The 26783-nt window shown below is 40.0% G+C and overlaps 1 protein-coding gene across 5 annotated transcripts; it reads right to left on the minus strand.

Moving 5' to 3' along the window:
• Window positions 1-43: 43 nt before the first annotated feature.
• On the minus strand, window positions 44-26136 carry LOC113494867. 5 transcript variants are annotated; one of them, XM_026873369.1, is made up of 14 exons: window positions 25991-26136; window positions 25290-25397; window positions 19109-19200; window positions 13626-13735; window positions 13173-13347; window positions 12685-12770; window positions 10742-10863; window positions 7561-7718; window positions 6547-6694; window positions 6297-6481; window positions 6120-6224; window positions 5471-5566; window positions 658-830; window positions 44-456 (listed from the first exon to the last, which is right to left on the minus strand). In XM_026873369.1, exons 2-14 carry the CDS (start codon window positions 25372-25374, stop codon window positions 399-401), a joined length of 1593 nt encoding a protein of 530 aa, XP_026729170.1. In that variant the 5' UTR covers window positions 25375-25397; window positions 25991-26136; the 3' UTR covers window positions 44-398. The 5 variants fall into 5 exon arrangements, with proteins under 5 accessions (XP_026729170.1, XP_026729169.1, XP_026729172.1 ...); XM_026873368.1 differs by having other exon boundaries at window positions 25859-26136; XM_026873371.1 differs by lacking the exon at window positions 25991-26136 and adding an exon at window positions 25778-25863.
• Window positions 26137-26783: the final 647 nt, after the last annotated feature.

The following is a 26783-nucleotide window of genomic DNA, read 5'->3' on the forward strand; positions in this document are numbered from 1 at the left end:
GGCAGCAGTGATATCGACTGGGGCTCACGTAAATAATGCACTATTTAATATACCACAGATTTATTACAATTTCCGCAACTATAAAACATGAGTATACAACGCTTTGTGTGTATACAGTGTAAATGCATCGTAGTCACCGTGTGTTAGTGCAACATACAAAATAATGATATATTTATAAGTATGCGTATGTATATAATTAACATTAGAGGCTTGCTATAAGCTCAGGTACTTACTCTAAATTTTCGTCTTACGATACATTAGTACTAACAAGTTAAACATATTTACAATCGACCTGGCGGCGCCCTCTCGCGGGAAGACGGCTCTCACTAATACTCGATATCAAATATAAACAAAACAAAACAACTGGTAACTGTCAGGGCGGCGGCTCACGGCCCGGACTACTTTATCTTCTTCATTATCAGGTCTATCTGCTCGTCCACGCGAGGACTTGTCCCTCTGCAACAAACATTACACGTCAACTGGCATTCGCTGCAAGCGGTGTCACAATTAAACTAGCGTTCTAGGTACATGTGGTTCAGGTGTATCACTTAAATTGTACTTTTAAATGCAATCGAAGCCTGCCATCTAACCAAAGTTAATCATTGTCCGACAGGATCGGGTAAAATGATGAACGAAAAGAGTAAGGAGAGAGGAGACCTGAAGGCGGCGGGGTCGGGCCCGATCATGGCGATGAGCTGCGGCACGTCCTGCGAGTGGTCGGCGAAGCGCGCCAGCGCCCGCACGCAGCGCCACAGCTGCTCCTCGGCCGGCGCCCACGCCAGCAGCTGCAGCAGCGCCATGGCCAGCTCCACGCACACCTCGTCGAACACCTGCGCAGTGCGCCCGCGCAAACACACACACGTTTCTAATTGCCATTTCTAATGGAAATTATAACGTAATAAAGCCATAGAACCTTTCTGTGGAAACAAATAAATACTTGTGATATTTACATGCTGTAAAGCGTAGGTAGATAATGACTAAAGTTTGTCACTGGTTTATATAACAAAAAGGAGTCGGTGGCGAGCGCGTTTATACATCTCTAGCATAAGTTTTACTAAATCTTTGATTCTAGAATCGATAATTAATAAATTATCCATAAGTACGTAACACATATCTTGTCACCTACATTAAATCTTACGACAACTGAGCTGTATTATAATTGGTGCTTCGTGTAGCAATTATAATACAGATCAGTGTACAGTACAGCTTCGTGTGCAGCACAACAACAGGAACATCGTCTATTATAAACAAGACTAGTACCGAGTGTCGCGCATCCGTGACCAGATTCCATGGCTGCTTGGCGGTTTCCTACGGGTTAGTATATTCTTGTATTGAGTTAAGGAAGTACATCCGGCCTTGTTTGTTTCCTTCTTGTTATTCTAGTATGAAGCCGGTACTGACTTAGGTGTGTTAGCATGATCTCGAGATAAACTAAAAACCAGGCCTACATTATCTAGTATATCAAACATAGTTCTCGCAATAACAGCGTCAACATACATTAACAATAACAACAATATTTAGATGTAACACGCTGACGGCACGTCACTTGGCGGGGATGCAGGTGTCAACTTGGAAAACCCTTTGTGACATGACTGATGACACGCCGCTGGTGTTGCTACAGTCACATGCTCAAGTGATTTGACAAGCGGGAGCAAAGCATAGCGCCAGTAGAGAGTAGAGAACAAAACATTAAACAAGACTTTGGAATCCTAATAGTACCTAAATGTTACAATAAACAACATATCAATATTTAGGTAGGCAGCGCGCGGCGACAGTGACGGTGTTTACCAAGCTGAGCCAGTATTAGGCGAGACCGGGAGATGCTGTCTTCCTGCGCGATGGTCAATATTGTGATATCTTAGCAGATGCCGTAATCGCGATATCTCGGCACACACCGTGACAAACGTAATGCCACATCCGACAGAACGATCCCCGTGCAAATATACGGCGCACAACACAAATTACATTCAAATATCCAGGAAAGGAACGCGATAAGTTGAAATAACATTGTCCGCGATAATATACGGAGAGAAGCACTGCGTATTAATGTTATGACGCAACGAGAGCCGACGGGGAGACAAATACAAAACAAAATTATCAGTGTTGTTCTAAACGATGATCGAGTTGATTCGGTTCCTTCAAAAACAAAGTGACTACGACAACACTTGCTTATGTCTATTCTCTAACATTTTTATTTCAGCATGTACAGGTATTACGGGCTATTGGAACGGACTGCCCGTATCAGTCTGCCCGTGACCATGATGCTTGCAAAGGTTTCGAAACGTCGGGGACAATAATCTAAAATAAACCGCGATAAAATCCGTAAAAGTAGTTTGATTTCAATGTCTAACATTCGCGTAAACCTAAGAAACCTCTAATATAATATAGTTATAATTCTGGTAAAAAAATATAATATAGTTATAATTCTGGTAAAAAAATATAATATACCTAAAAAGGAGTGATCTATTCAAAAGAAAATCATGTATTTTAGATACGTTATGATACTTATATGTTTCATATCCAGGATGTCAATATTAGAATTTCACAGAATCAAGAAAACCTGATGACTTGAAAAAAAATAATCGAATGAGTAGCGTAGCGTCATGGACATAATATTTTTAGTAGAGTACTCAGTCCTTGTATACTAAGTCCATGCGTAGCGTTCTTCGCGCCAGTTCACTGAAAACTTGACATCCGTCAAAATGCAAGGACTAAATTAATATTGTGATATTCACCTTAAAATAATCTAAGCGCCTTTAGATTTCGACTGTGAATGAACATTAGGAATTCAATGTACTTTTAAATTTTCGAGAATCAAATTTTAATATCATAAAACACAACGGCAAAACCAGTTTCCAGTCATAAATAATTAAAATATCAGCTTGTGAATACATAGATAATAATAGATATGTATTATTAAAGTTATGATGGTCTATGTATCTGTTTTTCAAACACTGATTATGAGCTGCATCCGTTTAGACTGAAAGACGACCGCAACATAGTTGGAAAAAGGCTAGGCTGACGGCACAATTTTGAAGTACAATCAAGCATTTGTGCAAATTCATTACGATTTCGTAAGCATTCGATCACTTCAAAACGGATGCTAGAACGGTACTGCTTTTATATGTTATTCAAACTACTACAACTATGTGATTTTGATCATATTAAAATAAAAATGTTCCTTTTCACATACGCTTACTTAAATCGCATTTTAATGTTTTTTTTTATCTATGACAACTGTACAATAACACAGTAAAGCACAGTTGATCGCCAGCTCTTCGTTGCGTCTGTGTGTTGCGGGATTAATACATAATAATACAGTGTAAAACAAAAGCGACGTGTTAATTCATAAAATCGAATCAAATGGGAGATAACTGGAAAGCGTTAGAAAGTGCCGTGTGAGCAGTGTGTACTACAGTGTGTAGAGTGGGCAGTGGGCATGTGGGCAGAGTGGGTACCTTGGTCTTGGCGGCTTGCGGCAGCAGAGGGCGCAGCGCGCGGGCCGCGCCGAGCCGCTGCAACACACCGCGAGCGCTGCAGTCCGCGCGATCACAACAACACTACCTCACGCGCCTGGCAACACACTGGCTGTGCCCAGTGGCCTCGCTTATAGGGAATACTCAGTATCTATCATCCCGAACGTAAGAATATTGTTGTTGCAAAATACTAATAATGGACTGGCAAATTATTATAGATAAATTACACTGTAAATTATACTCCATGTAAACTAAATAATAAACGCACTACAGAAAATAAAAAAGCAGTAACAAAGCCAGGAGCAATCAAGTAATAGCAATCAGTATGCATCAGACAGACTGGTTAGCCACAGAAGCAAAAGTTCTTCAATGTTTAAGTATGTCTTATATAAACGATGATCTCATATTCTTGTTTAAGTGTTGAACATGTCATAATTTAATTTATGCATTTCCTTAGGGTTCAGGTTTGGGCAGGACATTGTCCGACGAGGCAGGTAACAGATACCTAACGCCTGCGCTAAAATAACAGCTTTTAAGAAACTTTTTTATGTCAAAGAATAATTTTATGAATGAAAAGAAAATATTTATAAGTCTTGGATGACTGTTATTGCTGTAAAAACATTACCGTCATTAAAGTCAGATAACAGTAGCCTATGTTAAATCAGCTGAAGTGGTAACAAACACACATATAAACACTGTCACCCACGCACACCCGCATACTTTCGCATTAATAATACTAGTGTGATTGTTAAATGTTCTAAAACAAAGAAAATAGCTGTGAAAACACAAGTGTTACCGCGGGTTATAACTAGTGCAAGCTTTTACTTTAAATTCAACATCTCCTTAAGTATGTCGTGAAATCGATATCACCTAAAGTTTTTTATTACTAAAATAAAATTTGGTCCATGATATGTATTTATAATCAAAGGTTTCGTATACACATCTCAAATAACACTAGCTGTGCTTTGCGATTTTACCAGTATCTTATAATTTCATGGGCTTTTGAAGTTCTGCTCATAAACAAGCTTTTTTTTACATAATTGCCTTACATTTTAAATGATTTCAATAAATATCTTAGGACTGTAGACTTGAACGTAATTAAAATGAAACCGTGCGGACATAGTCAGAGGACACAGTACGTTTGATTTTAAAATAAAATTCGTTTGTTCGTCTTGTTCTTTTGACATTGCACAACGAGGTTGAATGACACCTATCAAAGACAATCTTTAAGAGAAAAGAGAAGACCAGTTACAATACGTGACGGTCGTCTTCTAAACACTGCTCCTGTGTCTACTGGTTTGTGGCGGAACATAAGTGTTCTCAAAAGGTATTCCACGTTGACATCAATGGGAAGCACGACTGACAGACGATCGTTCTGTTTCTCACGGTACCCTGGTACTGACAACACGTAGTGGTGTCGGTGGTGGTGTCAAATTCCCGCCATTAGAATTGTAGATTAAGCAATTTTTATAAATGTTTTGTAAAGTATAATTAATTAGCTCAACATAGGAAACAACTTGACTTGGTAAATAAATTTATAACAATGATTCATATTTAAGGTTAATCGGATATTCTTTATCATATTGATATTCAAGACTTGCCAGAAGGTTCTCCACGAACAGGTACATAGAACGTCAAGCAGCTACGGAACAGTCGGCCGCGGCATACATCGGCCGGGACAACATTATAATGTTGCACAATTTTGGTTATTGTATTAACTTAGTAATGAATATCTACCCAGACAGGATGTACAGCATGTATCCAGTCATAATAAAACTCATTGCAGAGGAGTTACTACAGTTTACATCTTTGCAGCGAACGTGGCCAAATGATGCCATGTCGGAAACCTTGTTTTTTAGCTAAAACGTATATTAAAATATGCTTGATTTATATGCGCAAAAATGGATTTGTTCGGTTCTACATACAGGAAACAGGTTTATAACACGGCACCGCTTGCCTCGCCAGATACAAGCAGACAGAGAGGCGATACAGACCACAGTTTTTACCTCCTTGGTGGCCACGTTGTGCATGAGCGCGGTGCCCAGCTCGCGCAGCCCCAGGTCCGCGCTCAGCGTGCAGTGCACGCACACCTGCACACACACACACTGCAGCGGCCCGCCCGACACATGCTTATCCAACTTGTTGTAACTGAATAGCTCACAGTTTTATAGTTGACATCCTTCATTTGCCTCGTCGATACTAATGCGGAAAAGTGAAACAGCTAAACGAGTCAAACTCTAAACCGTATTCATCAATTTAGCTATCGTAACTGATGGTAAACCATATCTTACTTTCAAAACGCTTATCCCCAATGGGATGTCTAATAGAGATCAGTTCCTGGCGCCGCTGATATTTCTTTAAGCTCTTAGGCTTCATCTACCTTCCACCCATGATTAAAGCTTCCTCCAAAAGTAGCTAGAGGCTGAGTGTAAATATATAACCAATAGACTTATAGCAGAAATCTAAGTTGACGTTATTTCAAAAGACATCAAAAATCTAGATTTTTAAGTAGAGTGGATTACATTGCATCTTGTAATATCTTTTCGATTATCTTATGCGAACCGATAGTAATGTAACACAATTTGAATTAAATTTCATTTAATTAGGCAGATTAATGAGTCTCAGGAAATTTAAAGATGTTACCTTAGTAGTGGCGCGGATGTTGGAGAGCGGCTGTCCGTTGTGGTCCCACTCGCTGATGTACAGCAGCCACTCCGACGACGATATGTTCTCGAACAGGTTGCACATCTACGACACGAGAGGCGCGTGAGAGCGGGCGGGTGTGCGGGGGAGGGGGAGGGGGGAGGGGGCGCTACTCACGAAGAGCGCGAGCGCGTGCTGCTCGGGCGCCGAGAGCGTGTCCACGGAGTGCGCGTAGTTGAGCAGCGCGTGCTGGCGCCGGTCCTGGTGCAGCAGCAGCGACACGTCGTCGCGCAGCGCGGCGGCCGCCAGGCAGCGCAGCAGCGCCACGCGCGCCGCCGCCTCGCCGCCCGCCAGCAGCCGCCCTGCAACACGCGCGCTCAGTACCGCCGCGGGACTCCCGCCGCCCGCCTGCCCTCCGCCGCCTTACCCACGAAGGCCAGGAAGTCGTCTCCCAGCACCCAGCTGCCCTCGCCCTGCACTAGGTATTGCTGCAGTTCGTCCACGCTTTGCCGCTCCTCCGCCGTTAGCTCGACGCCCTCCAAGGCCTGCGACAATTTCTCAAATTCTCGTACGCCCTGAAACGATTGGAAACATTTTTAAAGTCAATATTAAATTGGTACAATCTTAGGCTAATGTAACCATATTATTATTACAGCTACGATACAGTTTGGACAGATCATAATTGCTAATATTGTTTGGCACGGGCACTGTAATAAATTGAGAATTGCCATAACTTAGGAAGTAACATTATATATTGCCCATGACAAAAGCTCCAAAAACTTGGCTCTGTGCATGCGCTTGAACGTTTGGAAGTTTCCTCCAGCCCACGAGCTGCCGGCGCGCGCCTGACTCACGGCGCTATTCGAGGGCATGTCAACACATGGAAACTTCTCAATGCTTGTTGCTCATCAGTTTTATATGTTGCTGATTGGGCTAGCAAAACTCCAACCAGCCTGATTGTGGCAAACAAATTATATTTATCAAGTAAATACTGCAGGTGTGATAAAATGGAGAAAAGATACATACATACATAACAACATAATATATATTATTTAGACTATAGGTCCAGTGCGCGTGAGGTTGTTAGTAAACAGCAGGTAACCTTCACACAGAACAATGCTTTCCTACCAGTGAGTTAGTGCACCACGTGTTGCTGTGAATAACATATCTGCTAAATAATAATATAATATTCCACAACTTTCACACAACGCTATGTATTTTCAAACTAAGCAATGTTTCTATTACGACTTTTAGCCAATTAATAGATATAATAACTCTCATTATCCTTAAAAACATACTATATTAGAAAAAAAATCAACATTTGTCCTGGATGGGAACCAAACAAAAGACAGTCTTCTGATTATGCCATTTTCAGGGCGATAACGAGGGCGTGCTGTGTGTTGTGTACTGTGTGGCACGTGCTACATGGTAGGGTACTCACGTCGATGTCGGTGTAGACGATGGGCGGGTCCCGCTCGCGCTTGCGCAGCTCGTCCTGGCGCCGCTCGTCCGCGTCCAGCGCCAGCGCGGCCGAGCTGGGCCCCGCGCGGGACAGCTCCTCGCCCGCGCTCGGCACCGCCTCCACTGCCTCCGCCATGTCTGCGCACACCAGCCGCGTTAGCACACCGGCACACCACGACGACACCTTCAGTGCTCACGATGTACACGAGCACCAAATTAAACCCGGAAGTTAGCTTTAATGTTAACTATTTGGCACTCGTGTACCGCATGAAACCGACGACGCGACAGCCTTATAATACATAAAAGTAAATCGACATGACTAAATGGAACACTTGAATTTTTTCACATTTTTGTACTAACCTATAAATACACAAGGAGTGATATTCTTCCGAGAAACTGTTGAAGTAAACTAAGGATAGTTTAGAAGTTAAAATAAATGTGATAACAATAGATTCGAAGTATTTGAAAAACAGTGGATTATTCTACCAACAGCAAAAATGTTAAGAGCGCAACGTGGCGCACGCTCCGGCCTGCACGGTAATATGAGATATAAATAACGTGAGGATGGGCGGCGCAGCGCACTGGCGGCTGCCGGTCCGGGCGGGCCGGCGGGCGGCGGCGGCCGGCGGGCCGGGAGCGGGCCGGGCGCGGGCCGGGCGCCGGCGCCGGCTGGCGGCGGGCCAGCTCGCCTCCGCGACACTCCTATATTTATAAACAGGGCAGCCGCGCGCCGGCCGGTCGCTCCCCGTACCCAATCATAATACGCTCTAATTCGTTTTGTAAACATTTTAATCCACGTTTGCACGGAGTTACGGAGTTCATATGACTTTTTCAGACCGAAAATTTCGTACGGCTTACTTTTGAATATATTTTACAAAAGGCTCTAAGAATTTGCATGATGATTATAAACCCTCTGTGACCGGTAACGTGACTGTGGCCGTGTCACATGGTCGGACCTGTGTCGCGGTCCACTTGTGTTTCGTTCAACAAGAAACGCTCATAACTAAATACTGCATTAACTACAAAATAAAGTAACCTGATGTTTAAGAAACCTAAACAAAGAAAATTTAGTTTCAGATACCTCGTTACCTAGCTGTTACAATTTATTAATTTCCAGTGCTGTCATGGGTAATGGGTAACTGCACTATAATATTTAAAATAAAATAAAGTCTTTTGTTTTTGTTTTTTTTTAATAATTAATCACAAGTGCTTAATCATTTTTCGCCACACTACACACAAAACCCTTTAAATACCTAAATAAACAATGTTAAGTATGTGACCTAGTGGGAGACTAGGTATAAGTCGAATTTATCCTTTTTGAACGACTAGTTTTGGATACAGTCGGCCACCAATGATTTCTGACGTTATTGTAAATTGCGACAAGAAGATTTATTCAAATATAAGGAAAATTTTATGTATTATTGAAATCTGTTCGTGTAGGGACTTTAGGAAGAATCAGAATTAAATGTGGTTAAGAGCCTGAATGGTTAAGAAACGTCTCACTGGACTGGCATTGTACATTGTAAATTGAGGTAAATGAAGTGATAACAGGTTTCGGGAGAGAAGACGTTACAGACCAATATAGTCTACCAAATACAATATCAACAAATGGTGGCGCTACTGTGCAAGCTACGAGACACTGACAAAATTCTCTTTGAAAAGGAAATCATTACTTATATCTGACGTCTCCGATACCTGTACCACGATTAGTAAAATCTATGGTTGAGTATAGGCTTTTTGTTTGCTGGATCCGCCCATTTGAACCCATTGCCTCAACTACTCGGCTATCCGTACAGTCATATATTTAATGTTCACGAAATAAATATAGATTAAAATGACAATATAAATATAAATAAAAGCAAACACATATACAAAAAGTTACACTGTAAACGTGATAATACATCGGAAGGAATAAAATGTAGGTACTTGCCTGTGAGCAATGCAAAGGAACGAGCACTTCCACCACCCACTTCATATAGGGGCCCAAGACATGGATGCAGAACGTCATTTAAAAAAATGTTCGACATCTGAACGTGCGTGCACTTATCCATCATTATTTCTGTACATATATTCTCTCCCAGCCATTCGCTTAATCAACCGTTGAATGAAAAGCGCCTCAGCAGCCTGTGCACTAAATGGAGTCGTTCAACAATTACGGCCTGAATGATGTTCAGCCGTAGCTTGTTTTTGTGAAATATATAAAAATAAAAACCACTATAAAAAAATAATAGATTTTAAAATCCAAAAACCCACCTTCTTTAATGTCAAATCGGCCCAGCCATTTTTATAGTTGTAAATTGTATTGTCAGCTTATCGGGAAGTGTCTAAAAATGGAGTTGCAAAATTCTGACCGGAACGCCATACAAAAAACAAAAAAGTGAGTGTAAAAAATGTTACGGGTGAACTGGTCTACTGTCAGTGAGTCGAATCATTAAAGTTAGGTTAGAAATGTGTCCATTACTCATTCCCACTCATGTTAACCCCCGACGCAAAAACAGGGATGTAGTATGTCTATCTGTGGCATCATAGCTCCCGAACTGATTGATGTCTGATTAAAATCTGTTGAGTCGTTTAAAAGTTGTGTGGGGGGGAGGGTGAAATTGGGAAAAAATAATCGAACGTCTGCAAATATAATCGAGGGGGGACTCAATGAACCCATACTGAAATAAAATATTGATCACTGAATGTAGAAATTATTGATGCAAAATTGGACATGGAAATAACATTGTCAAGTAACTGTATCAATTAGTACATTTCAGGCTTCCCAATTCTGCCCAGAAATATTTATCAAGTAGGTTATCGTCGGGGAATTTCTTCACTTTTAACTTTATGTAAACTTAGCACTAGCTATATGTTCTAGGTATATGATTTAGTAAAGAGGCTAAGCTGTTAATTGAAAAGCTGACAAAGTTAGTTAGTTGCGACTTTTATTTGGCGCGGCCCAACTAGTTATAGACTCAAATAATTAATTTCAAGCTACAAGCAGTTGTACACGCGACGAATTTAGTGAATAATGTTGCTTGAAGAAAGCGACAAAATCAGAAGTGTGAGGACTTGGCACGCCTTCTTTTTGTGTATTTTGAAGACGAAGGGAAAGTCCGGTAGAGTATATGTATAGAGCACAGTAACAGTGAGCGTGAAGCCGCGGCCTGCATACGCACCGTCAGACTCGGCGTCGCCGGCGTCGCGCAGCTTGCGGCGGCGCTTGTCGCGGCGGCGCTGCTTGCGCGCCAGCTTCTCCGCCAGCGAGCTGCGCCGCGCGTCCAGCTCTTGCGACGCCACTCTGCGACACAACCCTCACTCTCACTCATCTACTTGTCGACACACATTTTCTGCCTCACACAGCTTAAATAATTCCATTATATTTCTGTCTTTTATCATAATTGCAATCTAGTAATCCTAATAGGTGCAAAAAATTTATATTCTAGAATCTATTTTGAAGTTTGTTTTATACTAAACTCTCAAATTCCCAAGTCTGAGACGTCTAAATAATACTGAACACAAAACCATTGCGACGACCTCATCGAGAGAAACACACATTTTCAGCGAAGAACAAAAATAATGATTCCTTTACGACTTTCTTTGCTGTTATCCTCAAGTATACATATTATTGCTTCCGATCTGAGGAAGGACTTTATTTGTTACATGTGCTTTCGCTTATAATCGCTATTTTAATTTGGGATGTCTACAAGCGCACCCCTACGACCTACCACAGTACAATTAATGTTTATAGATTCCTTCAATTATTATACTAGTTTATATACAAATCACACACAGTATCTTGATGTAAAATCTGTTTATTAGTCAGCCAAAGAAACAAAAATGTATGTGTGTCAGACCGGAGTCAAAAGGGATGGCTGGTACGGTCGCGCGGGAGCGGGTCCCGAGCGGGGCGCGGCGGGCGCGGGGCGCGCGGGTCGCGCGGGGGCGCGGGCGCGGGCGGGGGCGGGGGCGGGGGCGCGGGGGGCGCCACGCAGCGCAGCGCGCGCGCGCCCGCCGCCAGCAGGTCGGCGCCGCGCCGCACGCCCGCCGCCAGCGCCGCCGCCGCGCCGCCGGCCGCGCTCCTACGGGCGGGCGTCAGCGACAGGACGGCAGAGGGTGGCTCCCATGCGCGCTCTCGCAACTTAGCTCAAAGTCTCTACTGTCTACGTCTACCACGCCGCTGCTACTACATCAGCGCTGATGCGTACTGAGCGATACCTATATGTACGGTCCCTCCACACCGTTGACCTCAAACCACTGCGTTGCCTATGATTAGGAGGGGAACGACTAGTGCGTATGTAAGGTTTTTCATTAACTATTTTTAAACAACTACAATTATTGAATGAAGGCCTGGACTAATTCTGATTCCATCATCAGTTCGGCTCGTCGGCGCATCGGAGGCACAGTCAAGGGAGGGAATACCTCAACGATTTACAGTGGCTACCCAAAATTGATAACTAATCAAGCTCCAACAAACATACACATAAACCGTTACAACATTTAATAATGAATCATTCTCACGATACTTACTATCAGAATAGAGCTTGATTAGTTATCAATTTTATCCCATCTAAAACTAAGGGAGACGTATTTATTTTTTCAATGCTCAACATCTTATGCCATAGAAGTCGTGTATTACAAACTTAACGTATTCACGTAACTGACGGCACAACATCCCCATGGCCTTATGGTACCCTGACGGGCGGGTGCATGAAGTCATTTAATCGTGTGATTCCTTCGATGAACCTTCGCAAAAATTTTAAATGCGCCTATATCCGACTGCTGTTGTGCTGGGTAGACTACAATGATAAACGTAACAAAAAGGGTAGATGTGTTGTTATTGTTTTTAATCGACTTATAAACGAGAAAGTTCCAAAGTGTGTAAGAGGAATAAGTTTGTGAAAAATTGAACTAGTGACTAAAAACAATGAACGCTTTTGTGGATCAATGGGCCATCTTAGGGTGGCGCTGTAAAAAGTTGATTAATTATTCTATGGACCAAAAAACTGATAATTGATAAATGTAAGGGATTTTCAGTCCAAATTACCATGAACTATATTTAAAAAAAAAACCTACTAATTTAGTTTGTTCGTATGTATATGTGATGCGAATTGTGACTCACCTGGCCTCCTCGATCTGAGTGTTGAGCGTGAGGTAATCGGGACTGTCTTGCCGATTGTGCCGCATTCCACCATTTGTATACACCGTCTAAAAAACATAATAGTGACGTTACTTTTGGTTCAAACCTACCATAAAATGTAGTCATAAGTAACGTTTTGCATCATAGTCCGCCATAAGATGTGACGGAGTCGCAGATTTAAGTCCAGTCTGAGTTATCATTTTTTCCGTTGTATTTATGTAATAGAAAAGTCATAGTTACAAATAAATCGAAACATTGTAAAATATGTCAATGATAACTGAAAATGTTATGTGGACTCACTACGGACAATGGTCAGCGGGTGGAGGGTCCGGGCCCGGCGGCGTCGCCCGGCGGCGTGCGGCGTCCGCCCCCGCCCTGCGGAGACGCGCGGCTCGCTCAAGGGGGCGCGGGGCGCGGGGCGCGGGCAGGGCGCGGGGCCCCGCGCGGGGCGCGTCCGGCGCGACACCTACCTGCTGGCGCGGCAGCACGCTGTCGAGCAGGCCCTGCAGCGCGGCGTGCGCGCTGGGCAGCAGCTCCTCGGGCTGCGACACGATGTGCTTGGGGATGTGCGCCCCGCACAGGAACTGTGCCACCTCCTCGCTGAAGTGGTTGCAGTTGTGTTCCAATAAGTTATACGATGATGGACTGCAAATCAAACAAAATAATTTACTTTCTTCGCAGCGAATTTGATATGCAAATTAGTGTGTTGAACGTAAAAACAAAAAAGGCTCGTTTAACAAGTAATAGGGTTGCATGCCGTGATCGCCCTAAGAAAAGATGGCATGATGCTAAACGCATACCGCGTGGGCTGGTTCTAAGTGAACCAAGATAGAGAATCGCGGTAGGATGCCAACGGGAAGGACGATCCCAACATAGTAGTTGGGAAACGCCTTAAGCTGATGATGTATCGTAGCCTCACTTACGTGTAGGTTGTGGTGCCCAGTGCGTGAATGTACTCGAGGAACATCTGGTAGGGCACGAAGGTCTCCCCCAGCCGATCCACGCGGTAGGGCGCGCCCAGCTGCGTGCTGCCCTGCAAAACATCGCCATACCGCTCACTCACATACTTTGCCAATGACATTGCAGACCATCTCGAACTCTGCCTATCCCTCAAGCTCCATTCTCTCAACAATGCGTAAATGGTTTAATGTTGAAGTTAAAATTGCGTCAACATGCTCCTCAAAATTCCTAACTCTGTGCAATTAATGGTCAAAGGGAATCAAAACTTGATTGATTCCATTTGGCTCGAAACTGTTGCTCATTAACACTAGTATCTTGACGGATCTCTAGGTAAAAACTGCCGAAAAATACCGTTACCTTCATAATTGCGTTACTCCAAAATTCCTACCCTCAAGAGAAAAAATTGTTTGTGCATCCACGTACTTAATATAGTTATTTCTAAATCGCCGTAATAAAAATGAACTCGCGTGGTTAAACTTACATCTAAAACTTAACTATAATAATAGCTATGTGGGAAAAGTCAATGCCAAAGCCATTGTGCGCGCCCTGTCATGAGATCCATCCCCGCGTAAGATAAGTATTTGTGTGATCCACACACAAGGATTGCTTGTTCTGACTCTGGGTGTGTTTGATTTGAGCATGTGTCATAAATGTTTGTAAAACACAGCGCGACCAAGAATTATAAAAAATAATTTATGTTTTGATTTTTTTTTTGCTCGTGCTACCCTTATCTGTAGTTAATCGATCACAGGTTAAGCTACACTTGACGCGGTAGATCCGTAGATGGGTGACCATCTTTGTCACAACGAGTTCCTCCCTGTATCGGAAGGCTCATTAAACTGTGGGTCACGGCTGTTATTCATACATCTTTGATAATCATATTAATCATCTTTGAAAGAATTAATGCTAATATAAACAAGCGTAAATACAAAAATCATGCCATATCCTAAATATCAGAGGACAGTTATTAAAGAAGGATAACGTAGATTTAAAAGAATACATAAGTGGTCTTGCGTACATAGCGTATTTGTGAAGATTTAATTTTATATACAAAACTGAAATAAATAAGAATTACTGATACTATAATATATATTTAATGTATATGGTGTTTTTATATCATTATGTTATGTGATGCCCCAAGCTTTTTATTTAACAGTACGGATGCATTTCATACTTCGTAACAGAGTAAATTCTAAATGGCGTACCTACATCGCACTCGTATGTTTTATAACTATCGATACGTCGGCCTAGCATACTTCGCTCCAGTGAACTTTCGAACTGGCGTACATCGAGATCCTGTACTTTAGATCGAACAGCCGTCGACATTTTACACTTCGGCATTCAGTAGCGAAGTCCTTTGTCGGTCGTTACGAGTAGATAGAAGCTGGAAACTCTGACAACCAGACTAACTTAAGGGTATCTTGTTGTCCAGTTAACTAGGCTGAGGAGGTCAGATAGACAGTCGCTCGTTGTAAAACACAGATAGCTGAAATCGGTAAGACTAGGAAGCCGACAGCAACATAATTGGAAAAACGTTGGGCTTACGTTGTACTTCACGTTTTAAAAAAAGAGAATATTTTTTTACGATGAGGATATACTTCAACTCAGCACTTTCTCTCCGTCTGCGTCTGATGTACCTACACCGGACGACGATGTTTCTGTTGATGTAGAGCCGCATATACCACAATACAAAATCGTTTTAGATTAAAGAAAAAAGTAATGTGAAAAGTTTTTTCGCTAATGTGTTAGTTTTCTTTCTTAAATAACGGTAGTTCTTTATAACGATAATGCCTAGCCGGTGCCACTTGGTGTCGCTACCCTACGACGTTGTTAAGGTTACTGTAGGCATCAATTGCAAAGCTTAAATATAGCACCGTTTATAAATGAATGTATTTAAAAATCAGTTCACGTTTTTCCTTTCTGTTTGTTTGACTTTCGGCAAACAAATTGGATGAAACAATTTAGCTGACACTTTTTTCATTTAACATGAATCAATTAAATAGGTGTCATTTGGTCCCATAGAAAATTATCAAGTTTGGCTCAGTAGCTACTTATTTATTTGAAAAGGGCTGTGCGCTTTGTATTGTAAAAAAAAATCGCGTATACTAATACGTAAGTCAACCACTGATCACGATGACCTTTGCCTTTTTTTAAGTATAATTTATTCAAATTGCTAATCTACTTGGTTTTATTGCAATGAGACTACAATATGACTTCAGATTATTTACAGTACTACGGGTAGCTAGAACGAATTCTTATTTGTAAGAATCTGTGAAGTAATGCAAAAATCTTTACTGTGCACGTGGTACTACAATAATGAAAAAAAAAAGCGAGTAGCGCTTACTCTGCGTCAATATTGGGTCCCTCGGAGATTGCATGCTATAACCGGAAGTCACCTTTAGAACACGTAACGCGCGAGATGTCCACCTATTTTGAGTGGTTCAGAATATAGAGCGCAGCAAATGTGTTAGCGCATGCGTTTGCATGAATTCGGACGAGTTCCTGCAACAGCAGCACAGCAGGGCGCGCGCCGGCCGCGCGGCCCGTGTGCCGCCCGAAATGTCTAATAATACGCTCGTCTCCGCTTTTGCGACTGCGGATGCGCTACGTTGCATATTCCTTTTTGATTAAATTATGTAAGAGTTTACGCTGAATGCCTAAATGTCTTCGCATCTAAGACATAAGTAGCCAGACAAGGGCAAAAAAATAAACTTAAACTTTAGCATACATACTTTGTAAAAGTCGAAGGGTGGAAAGAAGGGTTTTTTGGTCTCAAATTGAAGCACTGGTAGGTTTTGGTTGAAGAAACAATCAGTTTTAGGAGCAACTTTTGATAGGTCGTGAAAGTAATTACTAGTAAGTACTAATTCCATGGTGTACAATAAAGAATATTCTAATCTAATCTAATCGCTTCTGACTGAAATCCGTTTCGGTGTTATGGACTCCGTTGTCGGTCGGTCCATCTTTTAGATTTCAGAATGTTCTTCATTATATTATTCTATCTCTCAACATTCCCCAATCACATTACTTCTGTTGCCATGTTATTTAAGTATTTTTTATCATGTACTTAGGCAGTTTACTCACTATTCTTAAGACAGTTTTAGTCCGTTTGTGAACGAGAAGAGAGAGAGCCTGTACGTACCTGTGACATGGTTGCTCACGTTTTCAGTTTTAGCCTTACGCGTTAAATCTAGAGCCATTTAATTACTTAGACTGTACTCGGCATAGCGTTGAGTAGTTTAGAGTAAATTTTGATGGAATAGACCTTTTTATATTTATACAGACTTAAGGGAACCGCGAAATGCAAATGTTTTATTTAGTGCATTTTGGCGCGGCGCCTCGCATAAAAATAAACGACGCGTCGTTTAGGTACAGTTTAGATAAGTATAGGATGTCAGCATTGCAACAAAAACTATCGTGTGATGCAGTAGACAAGTATGCAGAGCTGGCAGGTATTACCAATGTTGACACTGCCCGCTTTTAAGTTTCATGACTCTAGTAGAACATTTTTCAATTTTCGTTGTAAGTTCATATTTAGGAGCTCAGATAATATGGAAGTAGGAACAGTGGCATACATATAGTACCTACTAATAGTTTTGGAATTAAGTGGTTGTAGCCGTGAAGACATACGGTCAGACCAAAATGGATACCTTTTTTTAATAAAAAAAAAAGGTTTTTAAATTTTATAGTATAATAGCGTACCTGTTCTGCCAAGTTTGGCATGCAAATACAAAATAACACGGTAGTAGGAAAATTTGGAAAGTACACAAAAATAAATACATGTAAAATATAATGCATGGGTATTGTCAGTTGGACATCATAGATCACGCTTTGTGATTTCCTCAATTTGTAAAAATCTGTAAACTTTGCACCCGGAAAAGATTTTTTAATTGTCTGATGACATCTCCTTTAAATATATCTATTCTAATATATAAAGCTGAAGAGTTTGTTTGTTTCAACGCGCTAATCTCAGGAACTACTGGTTAATTATTTTTTTTTTTGTGTTGAATAGACCATTTATCGGGGAAGGTTTTAGACTATATACCATCATCACGCTGCGACTATACAAGCGAAGATACAATGGAAAATGTGGAAAAAAATAGGGAAAATTATTCATCTTTGAGGGCTTCCGTTCAAAAATTCCTAACTTATATCTTCTAACCACGCGGACGAAGTCGCGGGCAACAGCTAGTTTAATAATATACAACTCACCACTTTATTCAAAGTGCGTAATTTCCTTGAACAAAAATGTCCAAAGTATTTTAATGTGAATGATGATATAAACACACAGTATATGTGCCGTAAGAATAGAAGCCGCGTGGGCGCAACTCATATACAAGCTACTAGAACAGCAGCCACAAATCCCACATACCTACCTACCTTGGGAAATTAGAAAGAAACGAAGTCGCGTGTATCAAAGTAAGCAACTGCGTGGTTTCCGCAGCGCAGCACACTGGAGGCGCTAGCTGGAGTCATTCCTATGGCGCGTGCAGGCGGTGCAGGTACCGACGACACACTGGACAGGCGCTCTCATCATGCGATTCCTGTTGGCTTCTGATTAACCTAGCTTTGCCAATATACTTATAACTTCACATACAATTTAGGTGCTCTTTGTTGAACTGAATAGATTTATTATTGTTATGATAACATGACACAACTACACGAGCTGCACATTTACTATTCGATACTATATTATAATTTTGCAAATAGACCTGATAATTTTAAGCGGATTGCACCGTGGTTAAATTTATATTCCTTTGCTGGCAGCATATTTACAGGATAACCTTGTAAATAGCTTCTTTTTTTTTGTAGATCAACAGCCTTATAATAGAGCTCACATGATGCAGTTTCGACAAAGTGCAGTTGTAAGTTGTAGCAAGGTCTGATCTGACCTGGTCTGGTTGAATGGTCTGAATTTAAGCGAATTACAGTTCCTGTAGAGTTAAAACTGTTTCTAGTCTGCAAGAGGTCTCCGTTATCATGGAGCACTAATGGCAAAGTTCGATATTCGTGCGTTGGGCCTGGACCGCTTCTAGATTTGACATCCTGCTTCGGAGTTTGGCTCAGTACCTACTCAGAGCATGGGAACCATAAAGCGTGCTAGTAAGGGACGTCACACGAGTTCATTTTTTGTTTATGACGACTATTTTTTTTTTAAATATCCTATTTTTCAAGTATCCGTCGTTCTGGTCTGGGATGAATAAAAAACATAACCTAAAAGTCGACAATCGAATATTGCCCTATTATATTGCCATAACCCTACACATTTAAAACAATGTCAATAAGAAATAATATGCAGCAATACTTTGTACTTGTACTTACCAGCTTTAATTGTATTAGGTTTTGTAAATATTACAAAGTAGATTACGAGTTTCTACGAGTGGTAAATAGATGAATTTCGCGACTCCTTCGATCTTCCATACTATAATGATAAATGACTACTGACCGGAGTGCAATGGGTGATGCCGCTAGCGCCGAAGAAGTACTCCGTCTGGTAGACGACCACGGCGGTGTGCCAGACGCCCTCGATCTGTCGCCCTGCAATATAAGCGGCCTTGTTACTACAAAAATTGCGAAAATTCTTTCCCGGTAAAAATCTCATGATAATTATTATGAGCTACGAGAATAAAACACAATCTATCGTGGATTACTGCTGGTCATAGGGCTACCGCTGATGGCGCTACCGACCCAAACCTCCGCCTTACCCATCAAGTCTCTTTGCTTCGGGAGTTTAAAAGCAGAAAATGACTGCTCTAATGTCTGTACTCTGGTTTCCGGAGGGAGAGAGATATGAGGGTAGGGAGTTTAAAAAATATCTCGGCTTGATTTCTATGCAGTTGCCTTACAACGCTAAAATGCACAAAATTATTCGTCGTCTACCACAGTGAATTGATAACTATTGAGAACATAATTGTAGACGTCGAAAAAAGGCCATAAATCGATTAAAATATTTCAAGATAAATAGAACTTTAAATCTAATGAGCTTTTTAGAGTTTCTCTTCTGATTTATTCTATAGAGTTGGTCTCATCGGATTGAAATTATGTAGTATCATTTAGTTCTGTTACCTTAATTTAATTATTCACTGTAGATCTGTCCAATGTTATGAACGTCTGTTTTAATTTATGTGAACAGTTATCAGAAGTTAAGCTTAACTAATGTCGCAATGTGGATAACAGATAAATAAAAGTAGGCACTGCGTTGTGGACAAGACGTTACTCTAAACATGTTTGTGATCTATGTATAGAAGATTTAAATAGACCAACAAAACAGTCCTTGAAACACATCCGATAACGACTCCAGGTGTCAGCCGAGAAGTGGGTCGTGGAAAACTCACTTTTTTTAATAATGACTATTATTACATAGATAGTTTTCTAAGGTTCGAAAACCTACGCAGTGGCGGATTAACAAGGTATAGGCTGTAAAGCTTTTGCAGCTCTCGCCTTCACATGCAGTCAAACTGTCATCTCCTAGATTATTTTTAAAGCATTAAGAATGAACAAGTACCTATCCAATATTATTCATTAAAATTCGAACAAAACTCCAGTATAGCAGTCAGGGACTCAAATATCTCTAATTTTGGACGGATTTTTATTATTAAGTAGTATTATTATTATTATTATTATCGGGAGTGTTTTCTTTTCTCAGCCCTTGGCTGGTTTAAACCACATTTACGGGTCGAGACCAAGTAAATGCGGCGTGTGGTGTTAAATGATAAGATATTAACTATCGTCTAATGCCAGGAACTTTCTCACTATGCGGCAGGTATTTAAAATAGCAGCTTTTTGTAGGGTAATATATAAAGACTTTCTCAGATCTATAATTTTTAGGCTATTATGGAGATGGTTAGGAATGATACCAGTACTGGAGAGCACTATAGGGACGACAAAGACTTTTTCTTGTTTCCATATTCGGGCGACCTCTTCTTTAAGCTCTGCGTACTTACTAATCTTTTCAGCTATTGTCTTCTGTAGGTTATGCGTGTTGGGGACGGCTATATCTATAAGGTAAGTGGTTTTATTTTCTTTATCCATTAAAGTTATATCCGGTCTATTGTAGTGAATAGTTCTATCGGTAAGTATTGCTCTATCATAATAGAGCTTGTGTGTATTATTTTCCAGGACAGTTTGGGGTGTGTATTTATAATAAGGTAAGTTACAATTTTCTATTAATTTATATTTCAGGGCAAGCTGCTGGTGTATGATATTGGCTACTTGGTTATGTCTATGGGTGTAGTCAGTCTGGGTGAGGGATGTACATGCACCCGTTATGTGCTGGATGGTCTCTGGTTGAGATTGGCATTTGCGGCATTTATCATTAACTACTGTTGGGTCTTTAATAATGAACTTTCTATAATTTTTCGTATTAATAATCTGATCTTGAATCGCTAAAATAAATCCTTCAGTTTCGGGAAATAGACTACCTACTTTTAACCATTTATTAGAAGCTACTGTATCTACATGGGGTTGTTCAAGATCATGAGGGTGCCTGCCGTGTAATACCTTTCTCTTCCAGGTGTCCATTTTTTGGATCTGAGGATCGGGACAGATGTTTAGGACGTCGTCGGTTTGATCGTTTAGGTTTAGAGGAGAGTAACTGTCATCATTCTGGGCTATTGCTTTATGGATATCACTAGTTTCAGATTTTTTAAGGAAAAATGATTTTAATCTACTAATTTGCTTCTGCCATAGATGATGGATGTCAATTAGGCCTCTTCCGCCATCTTGCCTCTTGATGGTTAATCTTTCTATGGCAGATTTTGGATGTAAATTATTGTGCTTTGTAAGCGTGGTTCGAGTAGTTCTTTCTATTTGCTCTATATCTGTTTTAGACCATTTAATTATTCCGAATGAGTATGTTAAAATTGGTATTGCATATGTGTTTATTGCTTTAATAAGATTTTTTCCTGCTAGATGACTTCTGCATAATGCATTTACTCTCCTTCTGTACTCAGTATCCAATGTGCTTTTAATGGCTGCATGATCGAGACCTTTTAGCTGTTTATATCCTAAATACTTATATAGATCCGTAGGCTCCATGGCGGTTATACTATCGGTACTGTTAACTGGGTAGTCGCCGGGTTTGATTTTGCCTCTTACTATATGTAGTGTTTTACACTTATCTAAACCAAACTGCATGTTAATATCTTTGCTAAATAATGTTGTGGTATCTATTAATTTTTTCATATCTGTTTCAGATTTAGAGTACAATTTAATGTCATCCATATAAATAAGGTGTGAGATAGCAACTTCATGTGTGTCGTGTCTGAGGCAATACCCAACCCGGCTTCGATGCAACATAGAGGACAAAGGGTTCAGCGCAAGACAGAACCATAGGGGACTCAAGGAGTCACCTTGGTAGATACCTTTTCGAATAGATATTTGCCTACTAATAATGGAGTCACGGTTATAATTAAGTTGTAATGTAGTTTTCCATCGAGTCATTATACTGCTTAAGAATGAAATAATTTTAAAGTTAATTCTGTAAATCTGTAATATTCTAATTAGCCAAGAGTGAGGAATACTATCAAAAGCTTTCTGGTAATCTATATATGTACAATGAAGATTCCTGCTCTTTGTAGATGCATGTTTATGGATTATAGAGTCGATGATCAACTGTTCCTTACATCCCATATGGTTCCTCCTACATCCCTTTTGTTCCTCTGCTAAAATGTTGTGTTGTTCGATATGACTGTTAATTTTTAAAGTAAGTGCCGAAGTTAATATTTTGTAAACTGTGGGAAGGCAAGTGATCGGTCTATATTGCGAGGGTTCTGCTGAGTGCGTACCTTTTGGTAGCATATAAGTTACTCCTGTTGCTAGAAAATCTGGTATAATCTGTCTTCCTAATATTATATCTGTTAAGTTTTTTGCTAAATTGCCGTGTATTGAAAATAATTTCTTATACCAATAATTATGAATTTTGTCAACCCCTGGGGATTTCCAATTATGAAGCCTACTTGTAACATTTAAAATATCTGTTTCGGTAACCTCAGCAAAACTCATTTCTTCTATCGCAGCCCACTTAGCCTCCTCTTCATTAATCCACTCTGCGTTTTCGTTATACTGTACTTGCTCTTCCCATATTCTAGACCAAAATGTTTCCAGCGACTCTTTCGTTGGCAACTCGAGGTTATTCTGAGAAGTGGTTTCTACTCGCGGTTTTAATAAATTCCTATAAAACATTTTTTCATTACTACTAAATACTATATTATCGTTCTTACGCTGCTGTGCTTTTTTGTATCTCTTTAATCTATGGACTTTAAGCGCAAGTTTCTGTTTCAAAGTGTCTAAAAATTCTTCCGGTTTCCTATTATTATCTTCATGCCTAGTATGTGTTATCCTACTTTTAAATATTGCTTCTACTCTTTTGATAACTTTCTTTGATCTATTATTATTAATAAACTGTGTTAGCCTACCACAGTCTGCTCTCAGCTTCTCAATGTCCCTCTCTAATCTAACTTGCCACGCCGGTTTATTATGGTTCTTTGATCTAGTATTTCCTAAGTAATCGGTGATTTTATACCCTAATTCTTCAGAGATGACAAGAGCTGTACAGTATATAATTGTATTTAAATCTATCAACTGAGTATCCTCAGAGATAATGTTACCTAATATATTATTGTTAAATACTGACACTAATTGCACAAGTTTGGGACTATATTTAAGTTTAGGTAACCTTGGCCGGGACTCTGGATCCATTCCAGAGTAAAGTACTAGGGTTGTTTTAAACTTCTCTAGTATATCCGCAGTCCATGAGTCTGGTAATGGATCAGGTTCAGCCAAGGTATGTATATCGTTTTCTATAGTTATTGTTAAGGATTCTGTCTGTGTACCAATATCTGTTGCTAAATTATTTTGGGTTTGAGTGTTTATGAGGTGTTGACTAAACGGGTCAAAAACATGTACATCTGATAATGTATTAGCATTAGCATTTTCTTCTAATTGAGCTCGGACCTCTTCTTTTATCCTATCTAACTCTACTTGGGGTATCAATTTATTTTTAACTATTGTTCTTCTTTGGTCTGAGATTCTCTGTTCAGATACGTTAATTTCCGGGTATTTTTGTGAGAAAAGTTCGTGAAGTAGCTTACGGTAAATGGTCATGTCTGTTTCTAATTTCGTTATGTAATAGTACGTACGCATGATAAAAAGGTTCACTTCTTTACTCCATCTCATGCGTACTCTAGGTTTGCCAGCCTTGGTGGACGCGGGCAAAAAGGTATTCACCTCCCGCGCAACATTCAAGGTAGGCGTAGGGATAGCTGTATTACTAATAGGTGAAGATGACAAAGAGGGTGTGTAAGATACTGTACTAGGGCTAAATGGTTCTATTGGACTATTTGTCGTGTCTGTCAGTCGGTCAATTTCGTCGAAGGGATCGGCTGTAGTATCCTTATCGGTGGGAGCCCGCCTGCTCAACTCCTCACCGCTGACGGTTCGCATGCTGAGACACCCAGCGTCAGCTCCAGGTGTGCCCCGGCGATCGCCCCCGGGCAGCGGTCCTATACGTTTCCTCTTTGAACGAGTCTCCATGTTGAATGGGTTACCAGAGCCACGTTAGCCACGACAGTAATTTCTCATTCGCGTGTCCGCCCCCCACGTGATTAGATGGTCAATCAGGACGTGTGGCTGGATTTTAGGGGGCTTATTATTATTATTATTATTATTATTAGTAAGTAGATTCTTTAGTAACTAAGAAAAGAAGCTAAGTACAGTCTGGACATATTCAAATTTTAAATAAATGAACTAGGTCAAAATCAGTTGACCCATTCAAGAGAGTAGGAGAGAGTTATGAATGGCGCAAACAGACACCCAAACACCTTGAAATGCCAATGTTACAACACCCCAGATGTTTACATGTGGGGTTAAGAATCAAAATAATAATTTGAGATGTCTAAGGAATTGATCATACTATCAAATTATTGTCAGGTAATTAAATTGATATATTGAAATTTATCTCCAAATCAAAGAAAGAAAGATAATATATTTGTTAATATAGTACAATGTGGGTGTTACAATAATTATGATAAGAAATCCTTATATTCTACCATTCTTGGACATTGGACAAATTGGTCTTTACAGGTAACACTTGCTATCAACTAACTCTATAACAGAAAAATATTAGTCATTAGTGAACATGTCATGTTCACCACTGTTTAACAAGAAGGAGTATTACATGCTTGATGTTTTGTTTGCACTGTTTCATATTGTTGTCAACCACGGCAATAAGTGAAATTAAATAGTTTATTCTGTAAGTGGAACATTACAATATGACTTGTGAATGCATTTTTTTTAACATTCTTAAATCATCATTTTTCCATCAGAATACTTGGAAAAATTTTAGGGGTTGCCGTCTCTTTTAAACTCCAGACAATAATAGATGAAATATTAGAGGCTGGTTTTATAACTGATGGCAAAAACGTGAGGAATGTACACGCTTCTACTAGCTCATGGAACTCAAAAATATGTTGAACGAGCCCCACAAGTAGAAGTGCAACATAACCACCACTAGCTGTACCTCTAAACGTCTTAATAATTAGTACTTAATAAACTAAAGTGTGTAAAAATAGTATATACATATTATTTTCTTCAAATCCAAAAAGGCTATGTGCTAAATTATAAGTTACCTAATATAGAAGGAGAGAGCAGAGATGCCAGCCCCTTGGTCAGGTCATAGATGTAGAGCTCCACCAAAGCTCCTTGCTCATTCATCTTGGTGTCTCCTCTTGATAGCTCTTCAAGGTAGAAAAATAAACACATTTAACAGATTGAACACTGACACTAGATATTTCAATGTTGAATTATTACTAGTAATGTGTAACATTCTTAGGATTGACTTTGCTCAAAAATAATACTCAAATTAGAAAGAATTAATTACTTTGAGTAATTTAGAATATAAAATGCAGAATGACCATCTCCAGTATAATATATTTTACTCTTGCTCTTGCTTACACATACTTTAAAATGTGTATACCTATTTGATAATAGAGAATTGCTCTGCGTGTTCGCGTGCAGCAGTGCACCGTGTAACGACACGACTAATACCTGCGGACCCGCCGGTGTGTACGCTGCGACTAACCATACACAATACTTATAAATAACACCCGACACTCACACTCAGACGCATAGCCACCGTCACCAATTTATTTAATAATACGCAAGAATTTTGTGTCAAAAGGTATTTCTTAAGACATACCTGGATATTAAAAAATTAATTGCTTTTTATGTTATACAAAAGTCATCGTTAGAATTACAAGTATTGCTTTAAATCTTATCCACAAGTTTCACATTTGTTTCTGATTCTTTGGCTGATTTGACAGTAACTTACTATTGCTTGATGTCAGTCAATACTTAATTTTATAGGTATTTTGATTTGACTTATTCGACTCAGCATGATTTGTAATTTCGAAAATTATCCCCTCAATAAAATTTTGAAATATTTGACATTAGTGACAACGAACAAGACATTAGTCATTGATTGACAGACGTCACGTCATTCCGAAAACATCTGATTAAAAATCCATGATTTAAATAAAATACAATTTGACAGATAAAAACACTAAAAAACCTTACATTCTTTAAGAAATTCATTTATATGAAATTTCATTCCTTAGAAATTCATACGCGATGATGTTGACTAGAAGTGTGGAATAATAAAATAATGGCTTGACGTGTAATGTGGAAATTACGGACCGCATTTGCAAATTCATATTGCACTTAGAATGTAAAACTGCAAGATTGAAATGAGACTAAAATCGGAAATCAAAAATTTGAATATAGGTATTACAATAAGCTGGTAGCATAAGTTTGAAATTCTTTGTACATTCTACCTTTCGGCACCACGTACACGTTGAACTTAAAGAAGGCCCAGGTAAAGATAGAGAGACAGACTTTTAAGAAAGACTTTGCTAGACTGGCCATAGAAAGAAAAATGGAAAAAAATGAACCAGAAGCAGCTGAGCTTCTGGTGAGCATATTAAATTGTGTTTTCAAACCTTACAATATAAATACAAAACTAAGTATATCTAAAAAAAGACTCAGCAATAAGGAATTTAATCAGAACAAGCATTAGTGGATCACAGAAATGCTTGTCCTACGCGGGGATCGAAACCGCGGAACGA

The sequence above is a fragment of the Trichoplusia ni genome, chromosome 6 (assembly GCF_003590095.1).
Source record: "Trichoplusia ni isolate ovarian cell line Hi5 chromosome 6, tn1, whole genome shotgun sequence".
Lineage (NCBI taxonomy): Eukaryota > Metazoa > Arthropoda > Insecta > Lepidoptera > Noctuidae > Trichoplusia > Trichoplusia ni.

Coding starts and splice junctions, on each gene's coding strand:
- LOC113494867 (XM_026873369.1), bottom strand. CDS start 25,374: ATGAATGAGCAAGGAGCTTTGGTGGAGCTCTACATCTATGACCTGACC. Junction 13,736..19,108: donor GCATCACCCATTGCACTCCG/GTCAGTAGTCAT, acceptor GATGTTTTGCAG/GGCAGCACGCAGCTGGGCGC. Junction 10,864..12,684: donor ACTCAGATCGAGGAGGCCAG/GTGAGTCACAAT, acceptor GTTGTGTCGCAG/AGTGGCGTCGCAAGAGCTGG.